This window comes from Martes martes, assembly GCF_963455335.1.
Source record: "Martes martes genome assembly, chromosome: 4".
In the NCBI taxonomy this organism is placed as follows: Eukaryota; Metazoa; Chordata; class Mammalia; order Carnivora; family Mustelidae; genus Martes; species Martes martes.
Window position 1 is genome coordinate 15922998 of NC_137891.1, and position 22741 is coordinate 15945738.

The 22741-nt window shown below is 40.7% G+C and overlaps 2 protein-coding genes across 4 annotated transcripts in view; one reads left to right on the plus strand and one right to left on the minus strand.

Annotated features, from left to right (window-relative positions):
• TATDN1 (TatD DNase domain containing 1) overlaps positions 1 to 2249 on the plus strand; it is a 41046-nt gene extending 38797 nt beyond the window's left edge. For 2 of the 3 annotated variants that reach the window (XM_080802625.1, XM_080802623.1), the window contains one exon: positions 2006 to 2249. In XM_080802625.1, coding sequence (XP_080658751.1) covers positions 2006 to 2108 — 103 coding nt within the window. In that variant the 3' untranslated portion in view covers positions 2109 to 2249. The remainder of the gene's footprint in view (positions 1 to 2005) is intronic. The other variant, XR_013966770.1, reaches the window with a different exon arrangement.
• A 134-nt stretch (positions 2250 to 2383) lies between these two features.
• Positions 2384 to 15496, minus strand: RNF139 (ring finger protein 139). Its single transcript, XM_080802622.1, has 2 exons — positions 15220 to 15496; positions 2384 to 4862 (listed from the first exon to the last, which is right to left on the minus strand). The coding sequence occupies exons 1-2, from the start codon at positions 15398 to 15400 to the stop codon at positions 3049 to 3051; spliced, it is 1995 nt and encodes a 664-aa protein (XP_080658748.1). The 5' UTR covers positions 15401 to 15496; the 3' UTR covers positions 2384 to 3048.
• Positions 15497 to 22741: the final 7245 nt, after the last annotated feature.

The following is a 22741-nucleotide window of genomic DNA, read 5'->3' on the forward strand; positions in this document are numbered from 1 at the left end:
TTTGCAGAACAAAATTCTAAGGGTCTTCCAGTGCAGACTGGTGAGAACCAAGAAAGCTCGAGTCTCATCTGCAGTCATGACTACAGCTGAGGCGGCGGGAGCTCGGGAAAGCCAGCATTTACAAACTGACCGTTTTTAAATCACATTTCAGAACAAACATGCCTCCAGTCTAATGCTAATTACTAATTCCTACTTACAAAGTCATCTTTATCAAACCCATCTATTAACAATTTTATGTTTTCATTATTTTTATAGAGCTCTTTCCTCCCTTTGAAATTTTAAATTCCTTGAAACACATTTTGAAGGTCCTGCATGTCAGGAAAGGTCCAGGTTAGTTACTGAGGCTACCTAGGAGAATCTGGACATTCACTGCCCTGCATCCATCCACCAGATGACTCGGTACCTTCTGCCAGGCACTTGGGATAAGATATTGAAGGAGTCAGACAGGGATCTTTGCCCTCCTGGAGCAAATAAACAGAAAGCATAATCCAAGAGGCTCGTGCCGTTACAGAAGTATGAACATATGACGAGGACGAGGACCCTAGGACGGCAGCTGCCTGCCTTAAGGAGAAATAGCTTAACTAAGGTGACACTTCCCCTGGTCATGGGGTACAAATGGGCCTTGTGCCAGACCAAGACAAACACCCCAAGCAAAGGCAGACCGGCAGAAGGGCTTGCTGCTCTGGGGGAAACAATGGGTTTAGTGTGGGGGAAAGTAGGATGCATGGGTGAGTGTAAGCGTAGGAAGGCAGGTGAGGCCAGACTAGTGAAGGCTCTTGTATGTCAACCTTAGTAGTGCACATTTCATCAGGACCCAAAAAAGGATTTTAAGCAGGAAAGGGGCCGTTTTGTTGTTTTTTTTTTTTTAAAGCTGTAACGTATCAGCATAGAAAAAGGACTGAAAGGGAGATGGGTGGCAGGAATCATACTGATTTCACACAGTATTATGCAGGTAAGTTCCCGCTGAATAGTTAAGAGGAGAATTCTGTAGTTTACTAAGAGAACTGGGCCTGTAGTGTCCATTTAAATGCTAATGTATTTGCTTTTAGCACATTTTGACTCAGATAAAAATTTAGTCTATATTAATAAGTGTGGCGGTTGCATTACAGTTATATAATTAAAAGGTTAATTTAATTATTAATTAAATAATTAATCCCTAATTCCTTTATGTGTTCATTTTTAAGAAACTCATACCAGGGAGAAAAATCTCCACGAATACTTAAATGTTCACTTTGGACTTCAGATCTTTCTAATTCCTGTATAAAAACCTGTCTATCTCTAGTATTGCTAGAGAACAGTATGACTGATTATTCGAGGAACAGAAACTGAAAGATCTGACACCTGGGCTAGTCTCGCTCTTGCAGGGAGTAAGTACGGGAAGAGAAAGCATCTCTCCTCCTCCCACCCCATAACCATATACTGTTCCAAGTAAATAACTTCTCACTTCCTTTGCTGTCATTGTGCTGGTCATGCTGCAGCAAATTCCTGTTGCTTCTGGAACTAAATCTCTTAGCAGTAGCTTTCAGACTTTGCCGTACCCGCAATACCACAGACCTTATGACTCAGCACCCACGTACATATATAAACCCCAAACAGAAATGAAACAGTACTTCCCGAAGTGCAACGTACTTTTCCTTTTCTTACAATTTTCTGAAAGCTCATCATGACCCATTAATGAATCCATAATGACCCACAGTTTAAAAGAACTTCTCATTTTCACTGGGTTAGTTCTATTAGTTGTGGTTGACATAATATGGGTTGGTTTTCAAATTTATTTGAACTTGGACCTTGGTTCTAGTTATATGCAAGGCTGCCCCAGAAATTTGTCTCAAATTATTTTAAATATAACAGTTCAACTTTTCTGTTCATAGTGCCAAAAACCTTGTACCTGTAAAACTTACTATGTTAAAAGTGCTAGAACAATGGTTTCCTTTATGTGGAAACTAATACCTTTAAAACTGAGCATATACTTGGAAATTAACCATTTTGTTTTGTTTTCTTTTAGTCAAATACTGGAGATAATGTCAGCAGTAAGAGAGCAGGATCCATTGGAATTAGCCAATACACTATATAACAACACCATTAAAATATTTTTTCCTGACATGTAATTGGTATGTTCTTTCCATTACCCATCATGTATGTAAAATTTCATGGCAAAACTTACTGAAAGATTGAATAAAGGAATTCTCTGGAAGTTGTCTGAAGAGGTACTCCATATTACTACATACTGTCCTCCCCTCATTTTTATTCATCAAGTCAGATCAGAATTTTAGTATCAGTTAAGGTCTTAGTTTACAACAATGAAAACTCCCAAATATTTCATTTTATAATCTCTTCAAAAGTCTGAAAGGACAATTTTATGTCAACGCTATAAACAGAATGGCCAACAAATATACTGGTTTTATTTACATCAAAATTAAACAGTTAGCACATTCTGGTTTTTATACCAAAGTTTAGTTGATAAAAGCCTGTTTCTCAATTCTTACACAGTCTCTGAATCATGACTTTTGAACCCAGCTCAGCCACTACATTCAAATTTCAAAAAAGTCTCTCTTCTGGCCGCCTGTTTGCCCCTTCGTTTTAAAATACTTTACATACAGCTTTTATCCTCTGGTCCAAATTATTTCCTTGGCTTAATGTGGTTTCCTCTAACCTGCATTTTCATTTTCCCACCCATTTTAAAGAAAAACTACGGTCCAGAGTTAGATACTTTTATATGCTTTCATTGAGGAATCTTTGGCACAGCTGACGCACTGTATTATCATTACATCTATTAAAAAGCTATTTGTTCAAATTTTGTCATAAAAACGTGAAAACATTTTATTCTATGTACAATAATGTACACAAATTTAAATAGGTCACCAAAGAGACCAGAAGTAATTAAAGAGGTATATTTACAGTAGCACATCACAGTAAACGGAAAACCATTCACAGATTGAACATGGATACTGTTTTTGTGCTTGGTTACACACTGAAGTGAAGCGTATTACTCCATTTTGGATGAACTGAATTTTAAACAAATAACCTCAATGATTAGTAAATGCTATTTTAATCAGTATCATCATTAAGTTCTTCAGCTGCTGGGCCCGTGTGCTGAATCACTCCATTTCTTTCTCTTTGAGCATCATCATCACAGTCTGTACTGTCCTCTTCGTTCAATTCCCTGTCAGATTCAGCAGCAGCTTCTCTTACGGCTTCCTCTGGATTTTCGTTGGGTGCAATAAATCCGTTGTTGTTAGAGATATTTGAATTATCCTTAATATCATCTTCGATGTACACTTTCTGATGGCACATTGGGCAGGTATCTTGGATGTACAGCCATTTCCGAAGGCAAAGTGCATGGAAATAATGATTACACGGTGTGATGCGAGCAGATGTTGTGAACTCATGATAGCAGATCGCACACACATCGTCTATCTCTTGTAAGCGGCTCCCTTTTATTTCAGGAAGTGAATTAATTTTCTTAACAGCAGTCCTACGATTCATGAATGTCTTCCAGCCATTTTTTGCTTGTAAGTAGATGTTAAAATATGCATGTAGACACATCATACAAGCCCGAATTTTACTTCCTGACTCAAACATCATAGTGTAAGCCCCATTTCCAAACATTACTACTCCAAATATAAATTCAATAATATTGCCTGTTGAACGAACATAGTAGACATAATCATCAAGCTTTTCCCAAAGGACATTATAGTAGCCATCAATCATGAATAATGTATACACAGTGAGAGAAACGATTACTTTTAAGCAGAGTTCCACGCAAAAGGCCGTAACTGCAAACAACCATGTATTTAGTGCATAGTGATGCCAAAGAACGTAACTGAGTAAAACAGGAAGAATAAACAGGCAAGCAGAGACAAAGAGCACAGGGAAATGTCTACGGAAAGATGACACATGAGAGGCACTGAGAGACATTAATACAGGGTCTGTCATTCCGTGGATGAAATGCAGGACTGCAGTTAATAAAAGGCACATGTTTCTACTTAAGCGAATAAGTCTCTCTTCTGGTCTCAGCCCACTTAAACCAGTCTGAAGAGCCAAAATAAAAAATAGAACGGGTGCTACGAAGCCAAGCCGCCTGTCATCTTCTTCAGTTGATCCGATAAAGGCCAATATTCCAAGGCCCAAGTAATGGGCTATTGAGGAAATTACAGCACTCATGCCCAGTACAGTTAGTGTAGAATCACATCCACTAATTATAAGATTGCAAATGAGGTCCCAGAAATCATCCCAAGAAATAAAGAAGGAATCCGTTTCATTTGCCATCCTTAAAATGTACATCAACACTGTAGCCTGAGCTGTAATTCTTGTTAGCCAAAAGACTCTCAGGATATCTGGGAAACGAATCCTCTTCCACGTGTCCTCCATTAATAACTGTAATCCGTAAATTCGATACATGTGCCTCACTAAAAGATAAACATACCGTGTAGAATAATAAAACCACTTAAGTTTCACTGCCAAGACGAGCACTGTGTTTAATGTGAGAATCAAAGAAGAAGTAAAAACTAAAGTCTCTCGGATGTGTAATGGCAGTTCTGTGATTAAGCCTATTACAGGAACCAAGAGATCCAAAATAATTAATTGTGAGTAGATGGAATGAATCTGTAGTAGTGTGATGTATCCAATCCCTAAGGTCAGCTGTAGAACGATGAGTGCCATCCACAGCGAGGGCCCTTTTCGAGGAAGCAGCTCAATTCCGAAAGCTGATGTGTTGTAGGCACCATAGAAGTCAATGTGCAAAGAAGCATAATAATTTACCAACACTGAAGTTGCAGCTAAGAGAAAGGCTGAACTGTACATGTAAAACTTGAAAAGTGATCGTTGTGACAAGATCAGAACAATACTGGATACAAATATACCTAAAAAAAAAGGAAAGAAAGATCATTTGAGTGCAACGTTTTTTAAAGATTTTATTTACTTGTGAGAGCACGCGTGCAAGCACAAGCGGGGGAAGGGGCGGAGGGAGAAAGAGAAGTGGACTCCCCGTTGGGCAGGAAGCCTCATGCGTGGCTCAATCCCAGGACCCCACGATCATGACCTGAGCCAAAGGCAGACCCTTAACTGACTGAGCCACCCAGGTGCCCCTTGAATGCAACATTTTTAAGAATGTTTTTGTACTAACAGTTACCCCTTCCCTTAATTAGGAAATACAATATTTTCAAAGTTATGAACATTAAGTCTCAAGGCAATTTAGGCTTAAAGGCCAAGAAATATAAAGTCAGAGTTCAAAAGAACAGATCATACTATTTTTTAAAATCTTATTCCTTATCTTTTAAGTTCCAAATTCAAATAGTACTATATATCCAGAAACCAAATTACTACATTATCTTCAAGATAAGTGATATCTACATTTAAACACATTTTTAAATCTTGGAAGAACATGTCCTTTATAATTTCATTAAGTACTAAGAATATTTAAACCAACTCCATTACTTTAAAAAAATCAAAAATAAGCAAAATGCAAATATTTGTTCCTAATAAATCTTAGACTTCTTTTTCTTAAAAATGTTCTTTAGGAAATCAAGTTTAACTTTTATACTTAAACCTTAGGCCGCCTTTTTCTCAAATAGTGAACTCCTGCTGGCGTTTATATTTCCTGCTCCTTAAAATGTGTGCATTTTTCCATGGGTCCAAATTCAGGGATTTTTTTCCCCCTCTATATACTTTCCTACAGATTTCAGAAACATCATCCAAGTTCTTTTTCCTGTACATCACTGTATCTCATTACAAACAGTCAACCCTTTTTACTGTTCTTCAAATTACAAAAAGTCACATTCAGAAAACCAAAAACATGTTTTAAAAAATGGAGTAAGTACCCCCTCTCCGTAAGTTACCGAATACAATGTGATGTGCATTCAGCAGCATCTTTCTTTGTGCTCAAAGTTTGTGCGATCACAGTGAACACTATCGCCCAAGGCTTCAGTATGGAAAGGATATCCAAATATTCACCTGGTTCCACTTCTGCGTTATAACCGCAACACGCAAGATTTCTAAAACCTGACTTCAAATAACTCTTGAGATTTCCAATTGCAGGTAAAGGTACCATAATTCTCTTAACGGTACCTCTAGCCCCGCACCCTAAAACTTTGACAGTTATTTGCCAATTCTACTAACACCTGTTACCTCCCTCTTCTCGGTGACACCAACCAGTTAGCTGGACTCTAAAAACTCCTGTCCAGCTCCATCCACAATCCCAGCTATATACAAACTGCTTTTCCTCATTTCTTTGCTCAAAAGCAGTAGCCCCTGAAATTACTAGCAACAAAAATCTACATTCCTTGTCCAAACACTCAAGGCTCCTATGTGGTATTCCTCCCAACACACACACCACCACTCCAGACTTTCTCCAACACACCCCCACGCCTTTCTCTGCCATAACCGCAGCTATGTTTACATTCCTCTCTTCGCTTGGTATGGTGAGCTTCCCAAGTCCCGGACTGTTCAAATCCTACCCACGCAATAGACCAGTTTTCTCTGATAGTTACTGATCTTTGAAATTACCAACAGAACTCAGTGAAATGCCCAATACTCATACACTGTAGTTTGTAGTTATCTGAGGAGATCATCTACCCTGTTATATCATGTACCCATGTGACAGCAAGCAAGGATCCTACCTTGCACATTATGAATCCCAAATATTCTGCAGAAAAATTACTTCATTGTTTATTGAAATAACGGAGAAATGTTAATGTAGAATCCTGGACTGTATTTTTAAAGGCAAGCACAAAATACAGCCCACATTGAAAATGAAACCTATGAAAACCCAAGACAAAGCTGAGAAACCAGAGCTTGGAGTACAGCAAAGTGTCAAAGCCCAAATGAAACATCACCTCTCCACCTTACTTCAGCACGTAATCAAGAAAAGACACTGCATATTACGGTGGAGGCATTTTACAATCTATTGCATATAAAAACAAGGGTTAGTTCTTCCAACTGATGGCTTTGCCCCTGAACTTAAAATTCATCCTGTGCCAACCTGTCAGGTCATTTGTGAAAAGAAGAACAAAAGGACACAATCACCGGAAAGACGCGTGTGTCTCTGCATAAGAACCACCTGACTCCTGGAGCAAATGGGCCATGAACAATCTCCCAAGGAGCTGGCAGCTTGGAATGGGCCTTTCAATAGAAAATAACGGTCTTCGGAAGTTCAGAAACCGTTTTCACATAAGGTAATAGGAAACGGGATTAACTCAGCCACTATGCGTAATCTTGCTTTCTCTACATAGAAAAACAAGTATTTTTCCTGAAACAAAACAATCTCCTAAAACAAAACAAAACCCAGATAACTGCAGTTCTATTTTATGCTACTTATAAGAAGAAAATCAAACAGGGACTGTAAAGTATTTTTCTCAACTGTTCACAAAGGGGTAAATTAATCTTTACCTGGGAATATGAACTCTGCTATAATTTATAAACCAGTCCTTTTTATTCTAATAGATTTTTTCCTTGAGCTATTGAATGATTTGATTTTTAGAAGTATTTTTATAAATTTTTTTTTGCTTCATGCAAATATATCAAAGGGAAAAAAGGGGAGGGGATGAAGGACAATGTAGTGAGACTATAGTCTGATCTATCCTAGCAAGTAACAATAAGATATCGCTCTTTTTGGGGCGCATGGGTGGCTCAGATGGTTAAGTGTCTGCCTTCAGCTCAGGTCATGGTCTCCAGGTCCTGGAACAGAGCCCCATGTAGGGCTCCCAGGTCAGCAAGGAGTCTGCTTCTGTGCCTCCCCCTGCTTGTGCTCTCTCTGAGATAAATAAAAGAATAAAAATAATAATAAAAAAAAAAGAATTAAAAAAAAAGAAGATACCACTCTTCTCTTGGTTAAAATTATACCCCAAGACATAATAATGATGAAACATTTCAAGAATAGTATAAAATTATTTTAATTCCTACCCAAAAGTTGCATGTATGTAAGGTTCTTACATTTTTCTTTTACACTCATGTTCCTCTGTGTGGCCAACTTACCAAGTAACAAGTCTCTCCAGTAACATTCCCCCTTATGGCCTTTAGGGAGCATTGTCAAGAGCATCAGTATGTTGCATTTTCTTTCTTTTTTTTTTTTTTTTTAAAGATTTTATTTATTTATTTGACAGACAGAGATCACAAGTAGACAGAGAGGCAGGCAGAGAGAGAGAAGGAGAAGCAGGCTCCCTGCCAAGCAGAGAGCCCGATGCGGGGCTTGATCCCAGGACCCTGGGATCATGACCTGAGCCGAAGGCAGAGGCTTTAACCCACTGAGCCACACAGGTGCCCCAGTATGTTGCATTTTCACAACTTCAGATACAAAACTCTTGGTATTTATCCTAGAGGCCTAAGAAAATCAAGCCCAGTGGTAGAGTTTCTCATTAGGATTTAAGAGTGGTCTGAAGAAGCAATCAAAACTATATATAAATGCTACTTTATGAAGAAAAATCACCATGGGACACTGGAAAATAGAAGTAACTGAAAGCACATTTCCGGGATCCAGTTCTCCACATCTCGTGATCAGAGTTTCACTGAAGTCTTCAGGGTAGGATCAGGCAAGGATCAAAATCAATTCAGGAGCTTTGAAGATACACAGAACTCAATTCATGGGAGAGTTCAGGACCTTTGCAATTTGACTACCAAAAATAAGCAAACAAAACAAACACTACCCTGGCACAGTGTACAACAAAGCATTTAACCCCTTTATGTGTAAAATACATTCGTACTTTCTTTAACCTTGTCTGGAAGCTTAGGACTAAAAATTAAAAGGAAATAAGACATAATATTTGTAACTCCCCAGATATCTTTAAATACCTTTTAAACATGATCTAAAGAAAACTGCAGAAAAACATTTAAATGCCCAACAGAGTAAAGACGGAACAGCACAGAAATATTATGATTACCTTAATCCAAAGGGAGCCCTCAGCAATGAACTGTAGACAAAGTAAATATCTTGAAATGTTAATCTACAGGTATACTTGATAAATATACCAGAGCATAAAGAAAATTTTTCTATCAAGCTCTCATTTTGGGTTAAAAAGAGTATTCTAATTGTTTTATCAATAAGAAATCTTGAGTTTTTACTTCTAAGATTTTTAACATGTTTTTATTAAAAAGAAATCTCAATATAATTTTTTAAAGTAAACCTTATAGGTATTAGAGGAAAAATAAACACAGTTTTGTATAAATATATATTCATAAACACATTATTTTTTGCTTTTTACCAAAGGGGATCGCATTGTAAAAGTGGAGTTTTCTTTACCTTTAAAAAACAAATGCCTTCCTGGGGCTAATAATACATTATATGTTAATAAAAAAATAAAAAATTAGAAAAAACAAAAAACAAATGCATTTCTGATTACTTATCAAAGAGAGCACCTTCTAATTTATTGACCATTCATGTTTCTTCCTCTGAATTGCCAATTTATCTTTTGTCCATTTATCTATGGAGTTGTTTTTCCTTCTCGAATTGTAGACACTTAAAAATATTCTGACTACAAATTTTCTGTATGTGGCTGGTCTTTTCATGTTTTTTATTTTTTAGGTTTTAATTTTAATATTGTTGGATTTATCAATCTTTAGTTATAAATTTACTTTCAAATGTGTGTGTGTGTGTGTGTGTGTGTATGTGTGTGTGTGTTTTAGAGGGGCGGAGGGGCAGTGGGAAGGGGAGAGGGAGACTGAAGCATGTTCCACACCCAGCACTGAGCCCCATGCAGGGCACAATCCCTGAGATCATGACCTGAGCCAAAATCAAGAGTCAGAGGCTTACCTGACTGAGCTACCCAGGTGCCCTGACTTTCATAGATTTTTTTAAGTTTACCTGTCAGAGAGCAAGAGCGCATAAGCAGGGTGAAGGGCAGGCAGAGGGAGAAGCAGGCTCCCCGCTGAGCAAGAAGCCTGATGCAGGACTCCATCCCTGGACTCAGGGATCATGATCTGAGCCAAAGGCAGATGCTTAACAGACTGAGCCATCCAGGCACCCCAACTTTCATATATTTTTAAAGAGTTTCTCCCTTACTCTAAGGTTAAAAAAATACCCTCTATATTCTCCTATATTTTCTTCCAAAAACTTTAAAGTTATGCTTTTCACATTCAGATATTAAGCCACTTAGAACTGTTCATATGTTGGTGGTTAAGCATCCAGTATAATATTTTCCATAAAACTAAATGACCATTACCTGAATAGTCTACATTTACCTCAAATTATATACTTCAGTTCTACCTCTGACACCCATCAAGTTTCTCTGTGTACATGGGTGCACTACTTCTGGGCTTTCCATTCTGTGCTATTGGTCTATTTGTCTGTCTCAGTGATTCTTAACAAAGATCAGATTTTGCACCAACACCACCTCCCCACCCCCACACCAAGCATTTGGCAATATCTAAGTATCTAGTGACATTTTTAGCAATCACAAAAGGGGGAAGAAGGGTGCTGACGGATCTGCAATGGGTAAAGACAAGGACACTGCTAAAAATCCTACAGTTCAGAGAACAGCACCCCCCGCGTCCCCAAGAATTACCCAGTCCAAAATGTCAATCATATTGTTGAGAATTCCTAATCTATCCCTATCGTGTCAAAATTACTACTGCTTCAATGTTTTCTCACTTCAAAGGCTTTCTGGGTTCTTTCTACAGCACCCAAAATAACTCTCATTCTTTTAAAAGACTTTATTATTGTATGTCTAAATGTAATACAAAGAACAGGTTCCCTTTTAATCAATATATATATTTTTTTTTTTTTTAAAGATTTTATTTATTTATTTGAGAGGCAGAGATCACAAGTAGGCAGAGAGGCAGGCAGAGAGAGAGAGGGGGAAGCAGGCTCCCTGCCGAGCAGAGAGCCCGATGCGGGGCTCGATCCCAGGACCCTGGGATCATGACCCGAGCTGAAGGCAGAGGCTTTAACCCACTGAGCCACCCAGGCGCCCCTAATCAATATATATATTTTTAAGTTTTTATTTATTTATGACAGAGAGATCACCAATAGGCAGAGAGGCAGGCAGAGAGAAGGGTGGGGGGGACAGGCTCCCTGCTGAGCAGAAAGCCCAACGTGGGCCTCGATCCCAGGACCCTGAGATCATGACCTGAGCTGAAGGCAGAGGCTTAACCCACTGAGCCACCCAGGCGCTCCCTTTTAATCAATATTAAGTTTTGTTATTACCAACAATGCTGCAATGAAAGTCCTTTCCCATAATCTTTGAACAAGTACGGCTATGTCTCTAGATCAAATTCTTAGAAGGAGAACTGAGTCGAAAGCTGTATGATGAATTTCAGTAGCTAGGGCCAAATGCCTTCACACAGGAGTGACTGTACACCAAAATTGTATAACTTTACTCATTTCCTTACAACTTTGACAAACTAGTTTTTATTTGAATGTTGAACTCTTCACCAATCTGATAACTGAAATTTGTTCTCACTGAGGCCGAGTTATTTTTCTTTTGCTTATTGACCATCTGCATTTCATTTATTGGGAACTGCTTATCCTGGGCCCATTTTTCTCTGGGAGTATAAATTTTTCTTAACGACAGTAAAACTTTTATTCAATCCCATACAATGCGAACAGTATCCTCAGTTTGTCATTTTTAAGTTAAAAAAAAAAAGTTTGTGATAAAAAAAGTTTTTCATTTTTATTTATTAGAATTTATCAAATTTTCCCTTCCAATTTTGGGGTTTTCTTGTATGTTTAGAAAGGCCTTTCCACTTCAATGAATTATCATTACCTGAGTAATACTATTAAAACAAACTCCCGTGCTTGTATTTTCTGCCTTGGATTTAGATTTGTTAATTCAGCAGTATGCTGCACTGGGTTGCATTTCATTTAGCATTTAACACCTCCTAAGAATAGCTTAATATTCTTAAATACTCTATTGTGATTTGATTTTATTTGGATCTCAAAAATGAGATGCTTTATATTCTGATCTGTTGAAATTCTTATATTAGTTTGATACCAAAAGCGCAGTGGTAGTACTTTTTTGTAGGGACAGGGGAGTAAATTCTTTAGAGATGAGATATAAAATTGGTAATGCTTTTTACTTAGAAAATAGATTTCCATTTTTACAATTTCATTTTAAAGAAAAAGATGAGACTGACAAGTTTTGAGATTTATATATAGTAATACTGAGATCTACAACTATTTAAAACAACAACAACAACAAACAGGTATAGAACAATTAATTTCAACTATCCTTTGGTATCTTTTACACACAGACCCATCACTTTCAATAACAACAAGAGCTGCCTCACTGAATGGACCTCAAATATTGAAGACATTTGTTTTTATTCAGGGTGAGTTTTTAGCATCAAAACCAGTTTTTAAGAATTTTATCATTCTCGGGGCCCCTGAGTGGTGTAGTCTGTTAAAGTGTCTGACTCTTGGTTTCAGCTCAGGTCACGATCTCAAGGTCGTGAAATCAAGCCCCGTGTCAGGCTCCACACTCAGTGGGGAGTCTACCTGGGATCTCTCCCTCTCCCACTTGTGCACTCTCTCTAAAATAAGTAACTAAATCTTAAAAAAAAAAAAAATTTTTTTTATCATTCTCACAAATGTGAATAATTAGCAAACTACACTGGTATAATGTAAGGGGCAGTCCAGGTAATAGATTTGGAAAATATTTTGTATTTCTAACGAAGTGTGAATAAAAATTCTGGGAACAAAGCACCAAAATTACACTGAAGCCTTCAGAAGACCAAAATATCTGTACCAGTGCGGTTTTAATAGAAGTATAGAAATATTTTTCTAAAGTTATCAAGCTTATTAAGAGCTAACACTTAGTAGCCTTACTGGGTCCCAGGTACTATTCTAAGAGCTTACATCCTAACTCAGTTATTATCCTTAACACCTTATGACAGACCATTATTGCCCATCTTTAAAAATGTAAAGGTAAGAAAAGAGAGGTACAGAGCGGTCAAATAACTTGCTTGAGGTCACATTCTACTGTAATTGTTGAATACAAACTTCCATGATTTACTACAAAAAAAAAAAAAAAAAACCAAAATTACTGTTAAGTGTTCTTAAACTACAAATGATTTAATTAAGGAAAATACTCCCTTTTCCTTAAAGCTCCTTAACCTAAAGCTCAACTGAGAGCACTGCATTAAAGCACCTGGTCACAAAGGGACTGTCAAGAGGATAGGCAGTCACAGGCCAAAAGAACATTCAAGGCAGTGGCTACAACTATTTGCCAATAAATCCATGAATCCTCTCAAATACAGCTGTTTCTTTTCTTTTTTCTTTTTTGTTGGCTACATCATGACCTCCTCTTAAAAGAGAAGCGAGGAAAGTCATCCCCTCCATCCCCTCTATGTTATATTCGGTTACTTTCTAAAGCAGCACTTCGGCTATCCCAAAATTGGCAGTTCCCTAGAAGTCTGTTAGCTTCTGTTGTCTCTCTAGCAAGCTCTCTCCCATCCTGTGGAGTTGAGGAATAGGAATGATAATTTTTCTCCATTTCTCTCCATACCAAGAATTGGCACAGATTTTGCCTGCATGCATATATCAAGAAATGTGGGCAGGTATGACGGGGAAAGAGGGCTGGCAGTCCGTCAAGCTCAGCTGGAACCCCTAAGTAACTATACTGAGATAAGGAACTGCCTGTTAATTTATGGTCATGATAGTGGTTTCTAACTGGCAGAAATAAAATGCCTTCCCAACAGGTCCCCCTTATTAATTTTACTTTAACGTTATTTAACTAAAATCACTTTTCCCCATGACTACCAGAACTAAGCAAAATGCGTTAAGTATGAAAGATGAAAACTAGTGAATGCTTTCTTTTTAAGCTGAGGTATAACTGACACATAACATAATAGTTTCAGATGTAGAACATAATGACTCCATATTTGCATAGGCTGTGAAATCACACAGCTCCCTCAAATAATGAGGGCATCACACTTTTGCAGTGATAAGAAGGAATGACTGGGATTAAGTGGCTGGTGGGTAACTGAGAAGTCTTGCGCGAAAGAACATCACTTTCGCACAACATCTGTTAAAGACCTACCTAGCATACGATCACTACTATCTCATGCTGTATCTGGACAGCAGCTGTATGGAGGAAAATGAATCACCCTTGATGTCAGAAGATTTTTAAGCCTAGGCTCTGACAACCATTTAATTGCTCTATATCAAAAGCAAAACACACTAAACCTCTATGCCCCTCAGTTTCCTCATTTAAAAAATGAGAATAACACAATCCACCTCTAAGGACACTAATTTAAAGTTTATGTTAGTGAAAATGCTTTACAAAAGTGAAGTACCAAACAAATGTAAAATGTTATTTATTGCTAATAACAAAACTCAACTTTTTTTGGGGGGGGGGGGTTAAGGAAGCAACAGATGGCTCCTAATTCAGAAAGGCTTGGTAAGGATCTCATCATCTACCCTTCCTCAGCAACACTTCAAAATCACAAGCCTACGAAAAACTAATCACAAGAATTACCTCATTAACAAAATTTGCCAAGTTTCAATTACTTTAAAAAAGTCTTTTATGCATAAATGCTTCTCACTCTGGTAATGCAAGTGAAGACTGGGAGCGAAACATAAGATATTTTTAACACTCCATTCATATATAACAAAGACGCTGATTTTCAGAAGACTCTTTAGGAAAAGTCTCATCACTTTCTAGCCACGTTTCTATAGCCATTTTCAATACCTCTCTATTCATGGAAAATTTTAGGACTCGTTCCAAGTATCGCCTTCTTCATGAGCATTTTTAGTAATGGTTTCAAGGTCTGACATTCAAAACCCTGTCTCTTTTGGATGTCATTTACTGCAGACACTTCACCATCATGTGGACCTCGTGGGTAGGGAACTGACAACATACGAGTACTCTGCATTTTGGAAAGGGGTAAACTGAGGCCCAGGCTTTGGCACTTTACGTCCAAGGTCACACGGCGAGATCGGGGTAAACAGTTGCTGTTTTTCTAAGGCTGTCGCATAAGACGCGGCAAGCCAGCACTCATTCCCCAAGAGAAACAGCACCGCATGCTCACACATCCATGCTTTCTCCCCAACCTCGGGTGCAAAAATGAACAGAAGGCTGACTCTTTAGGAGGACTGCTCCGCTGTCAACTCTGAGACAAGTGTCATCTCTTCCCTCCTCCCAACCTGCAGAGACTCCCCTATTGGCGAAGAAACCGGTTCTCAAACACACATACACACACTACCCACAGCCTGCGCGCGGTGCCCGCTCCCTGCAGCACGTTTCGGCCCTCAAAGCCGTCCCGGGACGCAAGGTACCCCTTTCCCCTTACCAAGGAGCCGGAGGAAGATCTGGAGCCCGATGCAGAACCGGCTTTGGCTGGAATCGTAGTAGGAGTTGAAGATGGCGTCGATGATGTAGAGGCAGGGCACCCGGAGCGCCACCTCGAGCGCCGCCCAGACCTGCTGATGGGCCATCCGCACCTGCTGCTGCGGGGGCCCCACCGCCGCCATGAGCCGCTGCCACACCGGGGCTGGGCGAGCAGGGCAGGGCCGCGCGGGGCAGGGCCCGGGACCGCGGCCAGGGGCGGGGGCTAAGGCGGGCGACTCCGCCCCCGTCCTCCCTCCTCTGCTCCCTTACGGCCCGCCCCGCCGCCCGCTCGCGTCTCTCGAGCTGGAGCAGGCGGCGGAGGCGGCGGCAGCTGAGGCAGCGGCGGCGGCTCCCGGGAGGCCTCTGGGTGTCGGTGTTTCCGGTCGGCTAAGGTCTGGCTCCTCCTCCCTCCAACACCTCCCCCGCCCGCGGAGCCACCATCTTGACCTCGCCCGCCTGCCTCTGCCGTTGCTGCTGTTTGGAGGCCCGGAGGCTGCGCCCGCGGTCACGCGAGACCGCGGAGCCCGCGCCGCCGATTGCATCATAATCCGGCGCTTGGGGCGCTCCCTACGACGTCATCACGCACGGTGTAGCAATCGTCTGGCAGTGTTGCTATGGTTTCCGCCCACCTTCGCGGCTTTGGCGCCACCCTAGGCGCAGGCGCTCTCCGGTAGCCACGCCCCCTTGACTGAGTGGCTTCCTCGCCGGAGGCGGTGTCAGCGTCGGCTGAGCGCGGGACTCCTGCTTTCGTGGGCGGAATGATTAGCTGTTTTATTATAGTCCTTTAAACAGCCCATAAACGTGGTTCAGAGCTTCTTGGGAGGAGGAGAGCAAAGGGCGCCGCCCGCCAGACCTACTCCACTCCACCCGGAGGCGGGGTCTGGGGGATGGCGGACATTCCAGGGGAAATATCTGCGAGGCCGCCTGGGGCTCCGCTGGAGCTTTGCTGAGCGCGCTTTCTGCAGCGGCCGCGCTACGTGGCACTGGGCTAGATGTGGTGGCCGCTGCCAAGAAAAGCATCCCTCTCATCTGTTTGCACATCACCTTTCCTACCTTCTACCCGATTGGACAGAACCGAGGGCACTCATCGGCCGCATTTTGCCAATGTGAAGGGCCACTGTGACTTAAGGGCAAGAACCCAGGCCTCTTTGTTTCTAGTCTTTGAGGTAAGCGCATCCAGGAAGTCCCTTCTTTCCTCCTCCGGGAAGAAGCCATAATCAAATTTTTGTAGGGTATCAGAATATGCCACCCCCAAATATGCCACTTTGACATAAGGATTATTTTGAGCAGAAGATAGTTGAGAAACAGCAGTAGAAGCTTAAATAATTTTTTAAGATCCCTGCCTGCCCTCCTCACTGCCACCATTTGTCTAAAGAGCAGCGTATAAACTTCCATTTGTAAAGGTGTCTCCCTCTTCCTTACCAAGAAGGCAAGTCTTAGACTCTCAATTACCCACAAACCTTAGTAAAGGAAGCCTTATTTTCCATTAGTTTCCCCCATATGTTTACCTTATCACAAGTTTGCCACCCCTGAAAGCCTAAACCCCTTTTTCTTTTGTCACTTCTTTACAAATCTCTACAAGATTTTTTTTTTTTTTTTGCTTTACTTTACTAACCCAGCCATCTTGAGAGAGATAAAACAGGAAGAAAACCTCACTCATTTGGCCTCCTAGCCCAAACTGCGTTCTGCTATCCATTCGTATCAGGGATTTATCTATAGGAGTGATTATCCTCTATTAATTAAAAACCCTCCAGAGGGGCCGATTATAAAACTTCAACACCCCTTTCTCTGGGTGGTATGTGTGGTAGGATGACTGACTAACACCCAGACTCCTTACTCCAGTCTCCCGTTTTTAACCTTTTGTTGTTATTCCCCACTAATAATGACTGGCATCTACCTAGTGCTTATTTTGTACTAGGCACCATACATTTTACTTCAGTCTTTGCTATCAGCCTTCTTTGGGTAGGTATTATTCTCTCTGTTTTAGAGAGGAGGAAACTGGGGCTTAGATGGGTTATCAAAATCACCAAGCATGTGTTTAAGTAGTAAACTGTTGAAGTAGTTACTGGCTAGTAAGAGTCAAACTCGGGATTAGAAGGCAGGACTGTCTGAAGCTTAGAACTTCAGGCATCTTTGATTCCTTCCTCTTCTCAGCCACAGCCAATTTGCTACCACATTGTATCCATTCTTTCCTCACAGTCTCTTGTACTTGTCTCCTTTCTAATGTCACTGCCACTATCCTAACCCAAGATCCTACTGTAGCTTGCCTGATTAACTACAATATCCTCATTATGATTATTATGATCACTTTTCTTATCTAGTCTGTTTGCCTCTGCCAGGTTAATTTTCCCAAATTGCACATCTGGGGAATAAACTTGTGGTTCTGACTAAATTCCCAAAGGAAAGCAAACTTCGTAAGATGGGAGGACTATTAAGGGTTATATAGAAAACCTCAGAGACGTAAATTAGCTTCTCAACTCACCTGTTATTCTGCCTTGATTGCAATTTAAAACAAAAAGAAGCTGTTACAGAGAAAAGAGTCTACAAGGATTAATGTTAAAACAGGAGTGTGGTAGAGAAGGCAGGCGAGTACCATTATATTATGGTAATGCAAAATGAAGGATAAAATAATTCATGGGTTTTCCTCCAATTTTTATTCAAAAAGTTAAATGTAGTAAAGAGTCAATACAAATCTTGTAACAATGGCTCAGCCCTTATTGTTTTAATGGTTTGTCATCTTAATTTGATGCACAAATTTTATTAGTATAGAATTTTTTTTTTAAGATTTTTATTTATTTGAGAGAGAGAAAGTATGAGCCGGTGTGGGATGGTTTGGGGCAGAGGGAGAGGGAGAAGACTCCCTGCCGGGCAGAGACCTTGAGGTGGGGCTCGATTTCAGGACCCTGGGACCACAACCCAAACCGAAGGCAAATGATTAACCAACCATTAGTGTAAGAATTTCTAATTCAAACTAAATCCCATTTGGGCCCAGAGCTCTCAGGAGTGGTGGTATGGTCATTCTTATCTTACATGACTTCAAATTCTCGATCTGACTTTCCCTATCTATAAAATGACGCTTTAGTAAGATCCTGGCAAAGTACTTTAAAATACTGTCTTAAAACTAAGTGTATATTACTAAGGTTTTTAGAAAGCTTAGAAATTTTAAAAATAAAACATAAGCTTTCAGAAGATTTTACCTACACCAGGGATCCACTCTTCTGCTTTACATTTGGCATCTCTTAAGTCTATGTTTTAAGTTCAGTTTCATCATGTCTGAGCTTCTCCAGTTGCCCACTTACGTGGTGTTTTTTGTTTTGTTTTTAAGCGGGAGAGAAAGAGAGGGGCAGAGGGAGATGGAGAAAGAGAATCTTAAACAGGCTACATGCCCAGCAAGGAGGCCCAACACGGGGCTCGATCCCACGACCCTGAGATCCCATGACCCAGACCCAAAATCAAGAATCCGACGCTTAACTGACTGAGCCACCCAGGCGTCCCTGCCTGCTTACATTTTATGGGTCCAGTTAAGTTAGGAGAAATAATCACCTGCAAGTAAAGATGAAGGGATGCCCTTCCTATACTACCAAAAAATACCCGGTACTACCAAAAAAATTGATGACGACGATACCACTTAATAGATGCTATGATGGGAACAGAGGAAAAATGGGGAAAATCTCAGAGGAATAGTTTTTTACAAACTAGCTATGTTTGCTTGGCTTTGCAAGAGGTTTTCTCAGTTCTGTATCAGGAAATGTCTGTGTTAGTCATCTTCTGAACAGAAGCTAAGTTCCTAAAAAGCAAAATCCCTCTTTAGCACCCACCACATGGAAAAAAAAAAAAAAAGTTAAATATGCTTTCATAGAAATAGCTGCAATTCAGTGAATTTAATCTTTGCTTGGTTTCTACATTGACCTGAACTTCAAGTTGCACAACTCAGGTATGTATTTATATTGAATCCACTCAGAACGGTGTGGAGGGGGTGTGTGTATTCATGCAGGCACACTCCATATACATAAATTACCTGTGTGTAAAAATAACAATCTGTTCATTTGGCTTTAATGGCTGAATGCCTTTTAGTTGTTCTAAAAAGCCTGTGGAAGTAGGATGTGTAAAAACTCATTTGAATTTTCTGTTCATCTTTGCATTTGCCAGTTCTTTGTTCCAGAGAGCCGCAACTGATTCTGGGTTGTCTTAAGCAAAAAAGGAATTTATTAGAGGGTTATTTTCATTATTTTTCAAGGTTGCAAGTTTCAAGAGTGATAAGCAATTGGTTGAGCTTATTGGACCATGTATCTTCCCCTAGCTGCACCAGAGGGCAGGTACCTGCAGCTTCCTTACTGGGAGAAAGCAGCAGGAGACAGGTACTTAGAACGACCCACCCTCCACCCACCAATGTGTTACGTATTCACTTCAAATGCAAGATGGGGATGCTGGTAGGAAGGGTAGGAACTGATAGCCCAGAAAGGGATAAATATGTTCCCTAACTTTTTCGCAGACCTTGGGAATTACTTTAAAAAAGTAATTTCTGGCCTGAAATTATTTTATAGTTTTTCTCATTTCATTAAAGCAAATTTCAGATGTGTCCGTCAAAATTCAGCAACTAGTCAAGTCTTCTGGTTTTGTTAATGCCGAATGAACAGGAGGACTCTGTTGTTCAGTTACGGAAACAAGAGAATATAGTGGTGTTTGGAATCAATATTGAGTATATACCGACGACTTTGGTTCATTCACTCATGTAACAGACACTGAGCACTATGTGCTTGGCAGTATACTTGCCCACTTCTGCCTCTTGCTAGTGCTCTGTCTCTAGACAGAGTACTTAACTCTCTAATCATCAGTATCCTCACCTGGGAAAAAGAAAAAAGATGGTTAATATTGCCAGATAAAGTATGAAATACATAGATGCACCATCTCGTTTAATCTCAACAAACCTGTGGAAAGATACAGAAAATAACAGTGGCAGAGCCAGGATTCTAACCGGTATTTTTCTGATTCCAGAGCCTATCTGATCCTCTGCAAGTAATTTTTCATGCTGGTTACACCAATTAAAGCAGTATATTTTAAGTACTTAGGATGATATATAGTACGTAACAGTAATTAGTATGGTGAACAGATTTGAGGAGAATATCCTCACGGAAACCCTTCTAACACTACACACAACACTTCTCAATGCTTCTAGAATGTATGGCTCAGGACTACTGTTAAGATATTGTTTGTTATTTTGGATTGTTATAGGTGATCATCACATTCATAGTATGTAATTTATGTTAGAATGTAAATAGGTTATGGGTTGAAATATGTTAATTATGTAAAGTGATGGTCAAGAATAATTTGAGGGCCAAGATACTGAGAGGCAGAATACAAGTAGCACTAAGATAAAAACATCTGGCAAGGCAGGGAGCCCAAAGAAGACGGATATAGCAGCCCACTGATGGACGGGAAGGGTAGGACCGTTCCCCCTCGATGGGATCCTGTAGTCCAGGCTCCTGATAATCACTTCTCATTTCAGAGCTGCACCCAACCGAGTAGAATAAAAGCCTCGAGATGGAAGATTCAGTAAGTGAAGATTTCAATTTCAACTTATTCTCTCACAGTTATGGAGGTCAGAAGTCTAGAATCAAGGCATCCACAATTCCATTCCTCCTGAAGTGTTCTGGGGGAGAATCCATTTCCCTGCCTTTTTCAGTTTCCAGAAGCTGCCTGCATTCCTTGGCTCGTGGCCCCTTCCTTACATTGCTGCGTCCTGCCTCAGTCATCACACCTCCTCCTCCTCGTACTGCCTCCCTCTTCCAAGCACCTCTGAGATTTTTATGGGGCCAACCTGGATAACCCAGGATACCCTCCTTCCATTCTGAGATTTTTAATCACATCTGCAAAGTCCCTTTTACCATGTAAGATAACATACTTACAGGACATGGACATATTTGGGGGGCATCATTTAGCCCACCACAGTAGGAATTCTATTTCTACCCTTTCATTCCTAGCTGTGCATTTTCTGTCTATATGGGACATGGCACTGTATAATAGGTGTTCAGAATGTATACTGCATCCTGGCGGATGGCACCTCATTCACTGGGCATTATCTCCAAGCCTTAGTCTGGTTTCAAAAGGTTTTTCCAGGCACACCTGAGTGGCTCAGTTGGGTAAGTGACTGTCTTTCAGCTCAGGTCATGTTCCCAGGGTCCTGGGACTGAGTCCCACATTAGGATCCTTGCTCAGCAGGGAGCCTGCTTCTCCCTCTCCCTGCTACTCTGCCTGCTTGTGTTCTCTTTGTCAAAGAAATAAATAAAAATTCTTAAAAAAAAAAAAAAGTTTTTCCACCACTCCACCAGGCCAGCATTTTCTAGGATGGGCTAGGACTGGTGAATCACATGGCCATGTGTCCGCTGAAACACCTTTGCTATAAATCAGATCCCTAGGTTAGAGGCAATATTACGTAGGATACATACTGATGGATCAAACACTTGTAAAAACCCTTGGATAGCAATGCTGGCCAACACCCTGTGGGCAGGAAAGGCAAACTCATACATGCAGATGGGAAGATTCTAGTCACGGTGAATCACTGCCCTTCTGCGACAGAAGACAGAAGCCCAGTATAATCCACTTGCTAACTTGAGGGAGGGTGTTGTTTCGAGGGCTCAGTGCCGAATGCTAGGGGGTGGCTCCTTGGTGAGTAGAGGCCATGCTGCTAGCATCTTGCTAACCTATATCCCTCAACTGACCTTATTCATGAGCCCATTATGCTATTGGGGCAGCTCATGACTACAACTGCTAAAATTGACTGGTGAAGTCTTTTTACTTGTTTAGTTCCTCTGGCGTGATTCAGGCCTTTGGCAGGCACTGCAATACAAAGACCTTTACTCATGTGTCCAATCCCGGAGGCTTCTCTGCTGCCTCTTCTCCTGGCTTCCTTGTGCCTGATCTAACTTTCCCATTCCAGGTCCCTGATCAACTCATCAACCTATCTGACATTTGTCATAAAGGTAGTTCTTACTTCAGGCCACTTCTCTTTCTATACAAAGTGGACAACCAGAAACATTGCCAATTTTGCCTTTTGGGAGGAATCCCCTCAATTCCGAGGAGGGCTGACGGGTGGCAGCAGTCTGTTTCTTATTTGAACCCATATTCCAAGAAAACCTATCAGTGAATTTAGCTGCGCATTTCTGTCCTTCATCAGCAAGCCCGAAGAGCCTCTCAAGTGGCCAAAATTGTGAGTGGAAGGAAGGGCACTGATGCAGGCGTTATAAATATGACAGGAGTCTGGGCCACCTGCCTGTGCACCTGTTCATTTCCTCTGGCCTTGTCATCCATCCCAGATGCAATGCTTCCATCTTATGATGGACTGACTTGACAGGTCTGGTGAAACTCAGCTTGGATGGGCAACACTGGCTACAGGGTTACCTGACGTCCCAAGAGATGCTCAGACTCTACCAACGCCTACTGGCATGGAGGAGCCATTTCTGGATGATACACGGTTCTCTACTGCT

What these genes read in the sequence shown, in the direction of transcription:
- RNF139 (XM_080802622.1), bottom strand. Translation starts at nt 15,400, where the DNA reads ATGGCGGCGGTGGGGCCCCCGCAGCAGCAGGTGCGGATGGCCCATCAG. An exon ending in GATCTTCCTCCGGCTCCTTG is followed by an intron (nt 4,863 to 15,219) that starts GTAAGGGGAAAG and finishes CTTTTTTTTTAG; the next exon opens with GTATATTTGTATCCAGTATT.